Genomic DNA, 13,195 nt, shown 5'->3' on the forward strand with positions numbered 1-13,195 from the left:
TAGTATAAAAAAAATCTAAACAGTTATTTTAATTTTATTATCTGATAATAAGTTTATTTTAATGATTAATTTTTTGAATTTTAAATTAATTTTTTATTTTTAATTTCATCATTATGTGAAGTGTATACCTAAGAGATGTAATTTGAGCTAAAACTTTGTATGCATTATGACCCCTTAGGTTTATGAGTCACTCTTGACAACTGTACTTTCTCTTACCCTGGCCTCATGCCTCGTGCTTTGTGTTTCGGGAATGATGACTAGGGATGTAAATCCAGACCTATCCGTTCAAAATCAGGAAAAAAAAAAAAAATTAGAGAACAAGTGGGATAGATTAGACAACAAACCGTTTACTGACTCAATTTTAAAGCAATCCACTCTTGACAAGTTTCATTGCTGAACGAAACTGAAAGCCCATAATACACATTTCTAATACCTCATGATGGACCAAACAAGTTTCATTGCTGAACGAAACTGAAAGCCCATAATACACATTTCTAATACCTCATGATGGACCAAACAGAAAGTGCTGGAAAAATGTACAGCTACGAGTTCACGATAAAAGCTCAAGCAAAAAATAGTGAGTTTGTTTATGCGATTTAAAAATATTTTAAAAAAAGTTTACAATTTTTAATTTAAAATTATTTTTTTATTTTTTATACACGATGGTTAAAAATAATTATTTTTAAAATATATTTTTAAATAAAAAACACCTATTATCATCCTCAAACACTACTGTAAAAAAAGAGAAATGAGGGCCAGGTGCACAAAGTAATGATCGCCAATTTGATTATCTTCAGGTTGCTTTTCCGATTCCATTAAGCGCACCTTCAATCTTGATGGTTACAACACTCCTTTCCATACCTTTTCTCCTTCTACAGAGGGGCTTCGTCTATAAGAACCCTAGTTGCTATTCTGATACAGTACATTGCGGGGTCAGATACTATCTTTGATTGCCCAGGTCAATTGCTCTAATGCTACACAGGAGAGTACATGTTTCTAAGGAGTTGACCAAGAGCCGATGGAGTCAACATTGTCCCTGTTAACAAGAGCAATTTAGGCTGCGTTTATCTGCAAAAAAGTTTTTTTTTTTTTTAACTAAATTTCAAGAAAAATAAATTTTTAGAAAATAAATTATTTTTTAATATTTAGTAGTGTTATAGAAAATAATTTGAAAAACACTTTTTAGTATTTTGTTATGTTATGAAAAATAAATTGAAAAATAATTTATTAATGTTTTATTTTTCTCAAGTTTATTAAAATAATGAGTAACAAATCTTATAAATTAAAAAGTTGAATAATAATGAAATTGAAAAAAAATATAATTTCATAAATTATCTCAAATAAAATAAATAATAATCAAAATAATAAAGACCAAATCTAAAAAAAAAGATGAAAAAATTAAAATAATAATAATTAACATTTCATAAAGTATTTCAAATATAATAAATAACAATCAAAAGAATGATGATCAAATTTGATAGATAAAAAATTTCAATAAAAAAATAATAGGAGAAAAGCAAATAACAATTATAAAAATAAAGATTAAAGTTAATATAAAAATTAAATTTTAAGAATTGAAATTGAAAAATAAATATTCAAAACAAAATATATATAGCAATTAAAAGTTTGAGGATCAAATTTGATATAATCATCAAAAAAATAACATTTCTAAATTTTTCACAACTTTTGAAAAGTGTTTTTCTTCCAAATTTTTCAAGAAAACACTTTCCTAAAAACCAAGCTAAATTTTCCTTTGACTGGAAAATATTTTCCATTAACCAACTTTCCTAACAGCAAACAAACACAAAAAAATTTGAAAAGTGATTTTTCGGAAACCATTTTCCTGAAAACAAACATAACAAAAAAAAAAAATTTCCTAAAAACCAAATTAAATTTTTTTTGACTAAAAAGTATTTTTTATTAACTAACTTTTTAAATATAAAAAATTTAAAAAATAATCTCAAAAATTACTTTTCAAAAATCAAATAAACCCCACGATTAATTCCAATAGCACCTGCACATTCTCAAATAACCTGCGACCCCTAACAGCACAGTTTTTGAGAAGGAAGAACCCATTTTCACTGCCGTTGCTTATGCAATTGGGGAAGTAGGGGATGGCTGTTACCTTTTTTGTTTTGTGTATATGATTGAGTCAACTTTTTTCGGTGATCGTACCAGACTTCATCACAACCGCTTAATCAGGTAAAACGCACCAGGAATTGTTAAAATCTGAACTGGCTAGTAAAAGCAGCAGCAGAAAACTAATTTATGTGGCTCTTGTAACTTTGATAATTTCCAACTGGGGATGGAGTTTTTAAGTCTTCATCGGGCACAACATCGGAAATTTCTTTTTGAACCTCGTATCAAAAAGACCTCAACCCTGGTAGAAAAAGCTTTTGATGCATAAAGAAGAAAGCATGGATTACACATTGAAGATCGAACGGCATGCAACATTTATGTGGATGCAACTACGGATAGCCTATGACTGCTGATGGTTTCAAGCAGGCGAGAGAAAGAACAAATACAAGAAGAAGCAATTCCAAAGGAATATGATTCCTGGAAGGGCAATGGCAGGTGCACGTCATGCCAGGAGAATCATAGAGCAATAAGATGCAATGGTTCTTCGAATATACCACCATATTATCGTCCAGAATTACTTTTGCCTCAACACCACCAGTAAAGCACTGCATGTAACTATGCGTTGAAAGTGGAAAGAGTTTATGCAATTGCACAAACCATTTCATCTTTTACCATACAAAAAGTTTCTATGGATAATTACAAAAACAATAAACTCAATGAGAACACAACCATCAATTCATGATCGGCACATATTGAAGATCTCACCCCGCATGACATCTATCGGCGTGTGCTCTAAAGTATAACGTTCAGGACCTAAATACATGCCTGTCTTTTCCAGAAGAGCTAGCCCTTCACCCCTTCCATATCTTGAAGTATAGAGTTGCAGGTACTCGAAGTCCTGATAGAATAAAAGGTGAAAGATCATCAAAATCAGAAACATGTATTAGAGAAAAACCCAGCACTATCCATGCACAACTTTTATCTTTCTCAAATGTGCGTGCGTGCACACGCAAGAAAGGGAGAGAGAGTCAAGCATTGATAATTTTCAATCACTACAGCCATGACACAAGTATGAAGATTCCAACTTTAGCATAGAGAATCTTAAAAGAAATATTCAGGTAACAAGTAAAATATATTAATCCTAGCATGAGATGAGATTACTTTCATTTTTTTATTAAAAAAAAAAACTTGAAAAGATTTTATTTTGAAAATAAAATCCTCAAGATCTTGTTAGGAACTCTCATAGCAGCAAACCGTGCTCTGATCTGAACCCAAACAAATGAATGGTCACTTAAATATCTCTCACCTGCAAGCCACTTAGTATGCGCTCTAGTCTAACAGATGCAACTGGCTGGTGGGAAGATGAGAACACCTCGCCTGGATAGTATAAAACTCCATCACCTGGAGGTAGACCACGCCTGAAGCTTATCTGCTTGTAGGCAAACATTTCATTGTCAGAGAAAAAGAAAAAAGAATGTAAGGATTTATAACCCTGATCTGCTCAAAGGCAAACATTCCAAAGTCTCAGAAAAAGAATAGGAAAGCAGAAATTTACAACTGTCGTTCTATTCTATGAATGAATGAATGAGATGCAATGAAAATACCTCTGCACTCGGAACTGTAGCCTTCTCATAGCAGTTGGCACCCCAGTACAGAAAACCTGTTGCGCCTTCTTTCCACACACGCCAGAACACAGCACGGTGTTGAGTACCACGCATCCCAATGTGCCAATTAGGATGAGGATCAGAGGGTCCCAAACACACATATGTCCACCATTCCTGCAGAAGGAATAAGCAGGCTTTGCTTCAGAATAACTATACATGGCACTAAAAACAAGTACTACACATTCAAGTTCTAAAACATGTTACTGTCCCAGAAAGAACAATCAAATAAATCACAAAACTATACCCATAAAAATAAAAATTTGAGCCCCAGAGATTAAAACTTTATAGACTAGCATGGTTGCTTTTGTATGAAAATGGTGACCAAAAAACTCAAGCAGTACTGAGTAACATCCAATTACCAATAATACATCATCGTGTCAGATTGAAGGTAGTTGTTTTTTCATATACTAGCAGAGATTTGTAACCAGTGGTCCTATTAACCAGCTGAAAATACTACAATCTGTCTACTTCACTTTATATGACAGCAAGAACAAAAGAACCATTCACCAGCTGCAGTTACAAAGCTGGTTAGAAAAGTATGGATATGCACACTTTTTTAACTAAACAGGGATTATTTAGCATGTCCAGGTCAAATTCAATTCCTTCATAAATAATTTACACTGAGAACAATATTAAATTAAAACTCAATGAAAAAAATAACGATAACAAGAATGTTAATAAAGTTGTTTAGTTCTCAAATACAGATATCAGTTCATCGTCACAGGATCAGAATAAGGACCGCCATATTTTTAGCATAGCTTTTTTTGTCCTTTTGAAGGAAAGCACGGCACTGGTTATTACCTCACCATTCTCTGGCTGCAATTCAGAGACAATTTCCTTGGCCAGATCCTCTCGATCACCAAGCACCCACTCACTGCAGAGAAAATTGAAAAGTAAACTACACCTCTTCCTCCTTTTTTCTGATAATAAATAAATTACATCCTTTAGAACATTAGAAGATCTTAGCTATATGAAATATAGTACAAACATGTCCCAAATAACCTTATGCATCTAATTGAAAGTCAGTTCAAGATAACTGCCAACCAGTAAAGTAGTGAGATAAGAAGTTCAAGTTCTAGCCTTAGGCACACAACATATCAATTAATAAAAAACAGCTTCTCTTTGCCACAGTTAATGATTATATCACTGAGCTAGTAAATACCTATGCAGTACATTTGGTAGTACATATCAAGTCATGCACAGCAAGGCCCATCCAAGTTCAGTTCATGCACCATAACAAGAACAGTCAAAATATTTCCAAATCTCACTCTTAACTGGAGTTCCCTCCAAAAAATGGAGCAAAATTATCAGGTTCGTAGATCTAAATATGGACAGCAAAGAGGGTCACTTGCTATTGAAAAACTATGCATCAGCTCCTTAGACAAAAAACAATTCCATAAAAACTGAATATGGTCATATGATTCCAAATCTGATGCAACTTCCCTGTTGGATGGTGCAATGGAGGTGCGTACCATCCCTGAAATACAGAGCCATATTGGCGGGGGCATATAAACCACATTAATAATATAAAAGCACCAATGCCCAACTGACAAACACAAGTATAAAAATGGCATGCTTGTGTGTGAAATCACAAACATAAGTGATATGCACACGATACAAAAATATGTAAATTGCATTCAAGGAAGTAACCAGCCCCAATACCTTGTACAATAAATTTGAGTATGTGGGCGCAGAAACTTTGGCACTTTCACAAAAGCCTCAAAAGGAGTAGGCCCAAGGGGTGCATCACTTGGTCCTTGATGAAAAGAAAGCAACATGTGAAAACATAACCATAATCAACTAATGGCTGAATTAATGGTCAAGCTATAATTTCAGCCCAAGAAATCATTCAGCAAGAAGAAATTGGAACAGAAACTAATTATCAGCATATCAGAGAGAGCAATTAGTGAATTCATACCACAATAGTACGTAGTTAACACACGTGCGTCAGGAGCATAAGTATGGATCTTACTGGCCATGCTGCGGACCATATCATATTGTTCCAAATTCAAAGGCTGCCATGATGTATGGGAATCACATTAGTTATGAAGAAGACTTGCATGAACCCTAAGAAATTGGTTATAAATCAAAAGGCATTATATAAATTGTCTAATGATAATGCCAAAGACACCACTGAAAGAGAATACATTTACTATTTTGCTTCTCAAAAGTGTAGAGATAGAGAGCAGATATGGTTTTGAAAGGCACTAGCTTTGGTAATTTGTCATCCCAAATTGAAAGAGTTTAGAGCACATGCAGAGGAGATAAAATGGAGACAGCATATCATCTTGATATGTAAGCAAGTCTTATAATCATGAAATGCTACAACACTCTGAAATTACTCTCTTTTTTCCGCCTTCTCAATTTTCAAGTAAACAAATTATGAGAAACGAAAAGGAGAATAGACCGATGAAGGTAGAATCAAGGGCACTACCCAATGACATGGGATGCATACACGCAATCTATCCCCAAATGGATTAGTGTTGATACCTCATCCCACAAGTAAAAATAGGCTTTCTTCCAGTGAGACTTTGTCCTCAAGATGTCAATTTCTTTCTGCAAGTAGTCCTGTGCTGCACTGTTATAGTTTCAGATTAAAATTATATGGAAGCTCATTAGTTTTTACATCAAACTACTAGATAGAAGTGAGGAGGGACAACTGATTCTATACCCAGGGACTGCTTGACTATATGGTACTGCATATGCTGCTAATCTTGGGTCTGAAAAATACTCATCTGATTTAGGATGGTCAGCTGTAACATAAAAGAGAGAGAGAGAGAGCCATTAGCATTTACAAAATGTTGAATAAGTACATGCTTATCTTCATTTTTCTCAACCAAGTTACCTGGCCATGGACAAGTGTATGTCAAAACACGCATGTTGCCACCCCACCTGCAAAAATATGGGCTGATTCTATAATGAAGAAGCCACTTGAAATGTTGATCCAGAGCCCCATACCATTCATCACTTCCATGTTCAACACCAAAACGATCCTCAATTACAGTATCAGATATCTAAATAAGGTAAGGAATTCAACACTGAAACTTATCACATCTTTTTAGCCGCATACAAAAATTGAATTTCAAAGAGACAAGATGACCAATAAATTGATACTTATTATGCCATCATCTACCATGAAGTTCTGTTGGTAATGCCTAAGTATGTGGGCAGCTATAGCATTTGCAAATTGCTTCTTCTGTTGTCCCATTCTCATGTGATAAAATATAAGCATATGATCATTATCATTTCTGATATATATTAAAAGGTAATTGTCCTTGTTTATGAAAGAAGGCATATCACTCATCACCTACAAATGAGCTTGGGCTTTGACTTCAGTTATGCTCAGCACAGTTCAATTCAGGTTTGCTAGAATTAAGTCTTACACATGGCTGACCTGTGCCCCTGTTTGTTTTGAGCTCCACCATGTTGCACTTCTACTAGGAAGACTTGTAATAATTACATCATTACAGAAAATTTAAAGCTTATATCAAGAGGAAACTCAGATAAACATTCAGAGAATGGCAATTTTGACTTCTATAAATACTGGAATTTGTTAAGGCCAACCTCACAACAATAAATTCAGAGAGTATCACCAATTTCAAATTTGGTAATATTAAGGTTCATGAAGATAAGGATACGCCAAATACAGCAGGAAGTGAAGGAGTTGCTGGAAGTACGAAGTCCCAAACAGTCAAGTTTAGCTTGACACGAACTGATAGGTTTGAAATAGCATCTTCATCCATCATATCAACTGGTCCATTATCTGTAGAGAATTCAGAAAATACTGGAGATAGAAGAACCCTTCTTAAAGATGTAGTCACAGATTTGGCTCTTTCTACCTAAAAAACAATTGCTGTTATGAGTTGCTTGTAATCACAGGGTTAAGAAAATGACGATGATGATTGATTCAAATATTTACCACTTCATCCAATGGTTTTCCTTCAACAGGCTCCATGATGTCAAGACAGTTCCTAAGTTCCGAGTACAGCTGATGCCTGTCAGCTTTTCCCAAGCGCTGTGATGGAGATCTGTGGTGGACTCAATCAACTATAATAAGTAACTTGATGTCCATATTACTAGCATTAAATAACAGGAGTCATTCATGAGAAAGTAGTGAGCTTATTTAAAACTCGACAGCAATAATTTCAGCATAGAAAATTTAAGCATTAAACAAGGAGCATATGGCTATCATTGATTAAATCAAAACAGATATGTATTACTCTGCCTCTGCTTTTATAGCGGTGATGAAGAACTCCCCTTCATATTGACCCTGTGGCTGTGCGCTTGGAACATCAATGGAAACCCAAAGTGCAGTTGTTTCTCTGCAGCAAAGGGAAAACAACAAAACCACCTCAATCTCATTGCAAGAAATCACTTGGAATTTCTTCATGCTGCATTAAATGAATAACACACAATCAATGATGAAGGCAATACCCAGGAGCTAGGTTTATTTGACTAACTGGAAGATCTAGAGGCACAAGAGCATCTGGGACACCTAATACAGAAACCACTCTCCGCAATGTTACGGATTGTCCAACGACCAACCTGTTCACAGTCAATATCAGAAAAACCAAGAACTAGTAGAGTAGTTGATCATCAAGCTACAAAATGAACTATATTGCTCTGAGTAGTTCACCGATCACCAGATGTGGAGGTTAAGTCACTACACTGAACCTGCACAACCCCTGCACTGCCAGAACCACCCCAAGTAGCTTTCGGGCGTAAAGCAATTTGAACACTTTCTCTCTCATTTCTAGCTGCCAGAAGATTTATCTTCAAGGTAAAATTAATATTAGAAGACAGAGTACTATAGCACCGAAAAGACAGCACTTACTTTTGATTCCCAAAACAAACACACCACAAAACATCAAGGTCGCAGACAATTCCATTAAAAGTTTTTCAGTGTAAGCCAAAATCTAAAACTACCAGCATTTATTAATAAATCCTACAATCTGAGACATTTAAAATATCAAGTAGGCATCGCAAAGCATACAACTATTAGCCACATTAAGACAACCAAATTTTTTTATTATTCACACATAATCATCTCTAGTTTGCACTAAGTGAGCAATCAGCCATATCCAGTGGTGAGGCTAAACAAATTCCACATATAAACAGCATATCCTCTCAACAAGACGAACACCAGACACGCATTACAAATGCAGATTAAATAAAACTTACAGGCTCCAAATGTCTACTGGGAATCTCTTGCGGTCCAACATTTGCAGTGCTAGGCAAGCACCAAACATGCACTAAATCTGAAGTTAAAATCTCAGAGGGATCGATTGATCCTCTGGGTGAGGAATTTGAAAAATGTACGCCACCGCCATCGTTCCATCCATAAGCTGTTCCTCCTCCCGCAACACCTTCCACTGGCGGAACTACTATGCCTTGAGGATTCGCTCCTACGTGTGTCAAAAATTCCTCATTAATTAAGTTCAGAAATATCTAAAACAAAAACTAGGACCATAAAAAAACAGCTCAAAATAAAATTAATAGAAGTTGATGCAACAATGATTAACAAATTCAATCAAGAAGAATTGAATTATTAAGAAACAGTAAAATCGGAATCGGAAAATTAACAGCGATAATTGAATCGGTTCAGAGTGGATTCAGAAGAAATGAGTGCGGGAGGAACGAACCTGTGTTATCCATTTTGATACGGTTATATCGGTGCAGTGCTTGAAATTTAGAAAGATCTCTCGATTTTTTTTTCCAGGTTTAGGAAAGGGAAGCAAATATCACCTGAGTGAAAGGATCGCGTTTTGAGAATGGAGAAGAGTGATGAACTTGTTACTATATGAGAGGAAATTGATATTTCCACTCCTTACTTTACTCGTGCCACTCTCTTCCCTTTTTGACTCTTAACGACAGAATGTATGAATGTGATAATTTTTTTTAATATATATATTTTTAATATATTTAAAAAAATATAAAAATTGGTTTTTTATTATTGTCACAGGTAGATGTTTATAAAATATTTTTTAAGAATATAATATATCATAATACTAAATACATTGATGAAGATAAAAAAAAAAAATCATAATATCCAGGAAATTGTTGAAAACTAGTTCATGAAGATTAAATATATAAGATTAAAAAATTTAACAATATATTTTTAACTAATGAAGACCTTATTAGTAAATAAATTCAATTCGATGAGAAAAATTTAAATTTGGATGTTTAAGGACTTAATTAGAATTTTTTTAAGGTTTATTTGAATTTATTGAGGGCTTAATTGTAAGAAAAATTGATTTTTAAGGTTAATTTAGACTTTAATTGAAATAAATTAAAGTCTAGGGGTCAAACTATAATTTTTAAGAGTTAATTTGATCAAATCACGGTTTCATTGCATAAATATTGAAGTTTGATGGAAAATTAGAGACTTAATATAAAAAATCCAAAACTAAGAATTAATTGGAAAACGCGTGTGAATATAAGAGTTGAAATTAACCAAATTATGAGCTAAATTGAAGAAATTAGAAGTTTATTAATCAATTAATAAGTTAAAATGCACAAATTTAGAAACAAAGACTAAATGAAAAAAGCAACAACTTAGGGCATGATAATTGAGTTTGTCAAGAGGTGAAATTGCATTAAATTAAAAGCTTAAAAGAATTATGGATGCAATTAAAAGAAATTTGAAGAATAAGGTCTCAATTAAAATTTTCCAATCTCAAATAAAAAACCCTAAATGACACGTCATTTAGAATCAAAGAAGAAAAGATGTGTGACCCGTTGTTTGGTTAATTGACCTTAATTTTTTACAGTTTTTATTGATCGAATTGATAATTTTAAATTAATAAATATAGAGCTATAAACCTTTAAATTGAGTAAAGTTGGATTCAAATAAAAGATTTCTTAGCTTTGCAAGTTTATGACAGATAAACATTTTTGAAAAAAAAAAAACAAAGAGAAAATAGTTGTTCTAAATATACTTTTTTAATCTAAAAGTAGGTTCTTTATTGGCATCTTTTGATTTTTTATTTATTTATTTTTGTTTTATATTTATATTTATAAGCATAGAAAACATATTTAAATGCTCAACAAGTAATGTTGTATTCTCCTCTTTATTGTTGCATTTTTATTTCATGATATTTATTTTGAAGGTTTTTTTTTTATATACATTAAAGGTGTTGTTTAAGTTTGTTTTTGATATATAATATTGTTTTAGTTTTTTTTAAAAAAAACTTAAGCTATGCATGTTAAATCAAGGATTTTTAAACTTAAGCTATGCATGTTAAATCAAGGATGTTTTACCTTGGATTTGCTAGGTCTATTCATACATAAAATAGATTTAGAAAATCAATTTTGAATTCATGATGTATGAACATATAATCTGTTTTAATTTTTTTTAGATCCAGTATCTTTGGTGAGGACACTAGACCCACTCCGCAAATTAACGGGTATATAGACGGAGAGGATGTAGGATGACCCAGCCTGTCACTCTTTTGTTGGGAGACTAAGCCTATTTGGGCCTGTCTTATTGTTATTTTATTTATTTAAAATTATTTATGTTAAATAGTTTGATTTGATGAGCTGAGCCTAATAGTGAAATGTTTTTAGGGTTTTACTATTTATATGTTTTTTTGTCATTTTGTAAAATAATTTTGATGATTATTGAAAATATTACAGACTTTACATATCTTCAATTCTTTTTTTTCTCTTCTTTAGCTTTCTTCTTTCTTTTCTTACTTTAATTCTTATTATTTATTGTTCCGCATTAAATTTGGTATCAGAGCATGACTTTTAATTGTTTTTACAATTAAACGAGCCATATGTTTATGCTTAACCCTAGATTGATCTAAAAAAAGAAAAAGAAAAAAAGAAAAGCATACTTTTCTAATTACAAAAAAAAATTGTTCATCAGCATTGTTCATCATCAATAACAATGATTTTTAGTAGCGGCGCCCTGCCATCAGTGGCAGACCCACCACCGAGAAGACCTGCACAAAAGTCCTATGGAGTGATTAGTAATTCTACATCAACGCCAATCGCTGCCAATGATCATAACTAAGACACGTTGATTTACTGCCTTCATTAACCCGCAATCACAACAGGTTTTTGTCTTCAACAACCCAAATCAGCATTACAAACCATCCATCACAACCACCAATGACTAGTACCCTCAAGCAGCAGCACCAGCTACAACGCCACCATCCATAGCGCCCTCGCCTTCAGCAGCTATAACGGATAAACAAGCCCTGTTTAGCAGCGACACCACATATACCACAACCCCTTCCCTCACATTGCTAGGCCCAATTAGAATCATGAAGCCCTATTTTGCGTCATCGCAGTTAGCGGTGGCAATAAATCACAGGTGGTAGGGAAGACAAAAATAGAAGCTCGTAAAATAATTAACCCTACCACGTCAGCACCACATCACCTGCCACATCAGCATTCTAGGGCAGCATCTGTGTCATTATCCACGTCAGCAGATTCTGCCACGTCATCCTTCACTATCACATCACTTGGTCAGAATTTATTTTACCCATTATATATCATTGTTCCTGGTATGCTTTTACACTTGTTAACCAAGATTTAACATTAATATTATTCTTTGTACTTACCAATAACTGAATTACATAATCCGCCTTTAAATTGAATTACCTTAATTTTGAGCTTGTTTATTGGCATTGAAGATCTGATCTTCTTAGTTAATTGTGGAGCTTGGTTAAATTAATGGGAAAACTGAAGCATTTTGTTTGAATTACTTGTATGCATTTAGAGGACTTACGTTGCTTGCTTGTGCATCTTCCTAGTTTAATTTGTCATTACTTAGTCTCTAAGATAAATAAAAAATTAAAAAAATAATTTTTTTAAATATTAGCTATAATTTTATTTTATGTTTTTACTTGCAAGTGTTATTTGTGATTTTAGTTTTAGGATTAGTTTTTGCATGCATTTACATAGTGGTCATCTAGTACACAATCTAGAAGTCATAGTTATCAAGGACCCAAACTCTAGTAATGTTCTTAGAGATATTCAAGAACAACTATGACATGACTAAAAGATTGTTGTCTTCTTCCAAGTGCAGGAGTGTCGAAGTAATAAATAACCCGGCAAGACCGGGGTCAAACTACAGGGAGGTTAATTGTACAAATTATAAACAACAATTATAAACAACAACAATAATAACAATAACAACAACAATAATAATAGTAGCAATAATAATACTACTACTAGTAGTAGTAGTAGTAATAATAAAGAAAGAGAAGAAGAAGAAGAAGATGAGAACTTTGAGATGGAATATTAATGTAACGATTAAATAGTGATAATAATAAATGCCAAGGTTAGAGGATCCACTAATGGTATGTCGAACAAGTATAGTATAAACTTTTATTATTCAATTGGAAACCACACATAAAGGAGGTTCCAATTTGATTATAGATTGTTAACATGATTACATTAGTCATCTTATTCAATTAATGCTAGTACTTGTAAATCTCATT

General features: G+C 33.2%; 1 protein-coding gene across 1 annotated transcript; it reads right to left on the minus strand.

Annotated features, from left to right (window-relative positions):
* Positions 1-2,608: 2,608 nt before the first annotated feature.
* Positions 2,609-9,551, minus strand: LOC105136943 (uncharacterized). The gene is made up of 16 exons (XM_011042463.1): positions 9,386-9,551; positions 8,925-9,148; positions 8,380-8,516; positions 8,178-8,288; positions 7,964-8,065; positions 7,663-7,771; positions 7,382-7,582; positions 6,589-6,757; positions 6,415-6,496; positions 6,234-6,321; positions 5,662-5,758; positions 5,406-5,499; positions 4,545-4,617; positions 3,684-3,857; positions 3,386-3,508; positions 2,609-2,977 (listed from the first exon to the last, which is right to left on the minus strand). Exons 1-16 carry the CDS (start codon positions 9,396-9,398, stop codon positions 2,816-2,818), a joined length of 1,959 nt encoding a protein of 652 aa, XP_011040765.1. The 5' UTR covers positions 9,399-9,551; the 3' UTR covers positions 2,609-2,815.
* Between the last annotated feature and the right edge of the window lie 3,644 nt (positions 9,552-13,195).

Source organism: Populus euphratica, unplaced genomic scaffold (assembly GCF_000495115.2).
Source record: "Populus euphratica unplaced genomic scaffold, PopEup_1.0 scaffold59.1, whole genome shotgun sequence".
Classification (NCBI taxonomy): Eukaryota; Viridiplantae; Streptophyta; class Magnoliopsida; order Malpighiales; family Salicaceae; genus Populus; species Populus euphratica.

Excerpts from the sequence above, each read along its gene's own strand:
- LOC105136943 (XM_011042463.1), bottom strand. Across the intron at positions 8,289-8,379 it reads ACCTCCACATCTGGTGATCG|GTTGGTCGTTGGACAATCCG; the intron begins GTGAACTACTCA and ends GACTGTGAACAG. Across the intron at positions 2,978-3,385 it reads GCATACTAAGTGGCTTGCAG|GACTTCGAGTACCTGCAACT; the intron begins GTGAGAGATATT and ends TTATTCTATCAG.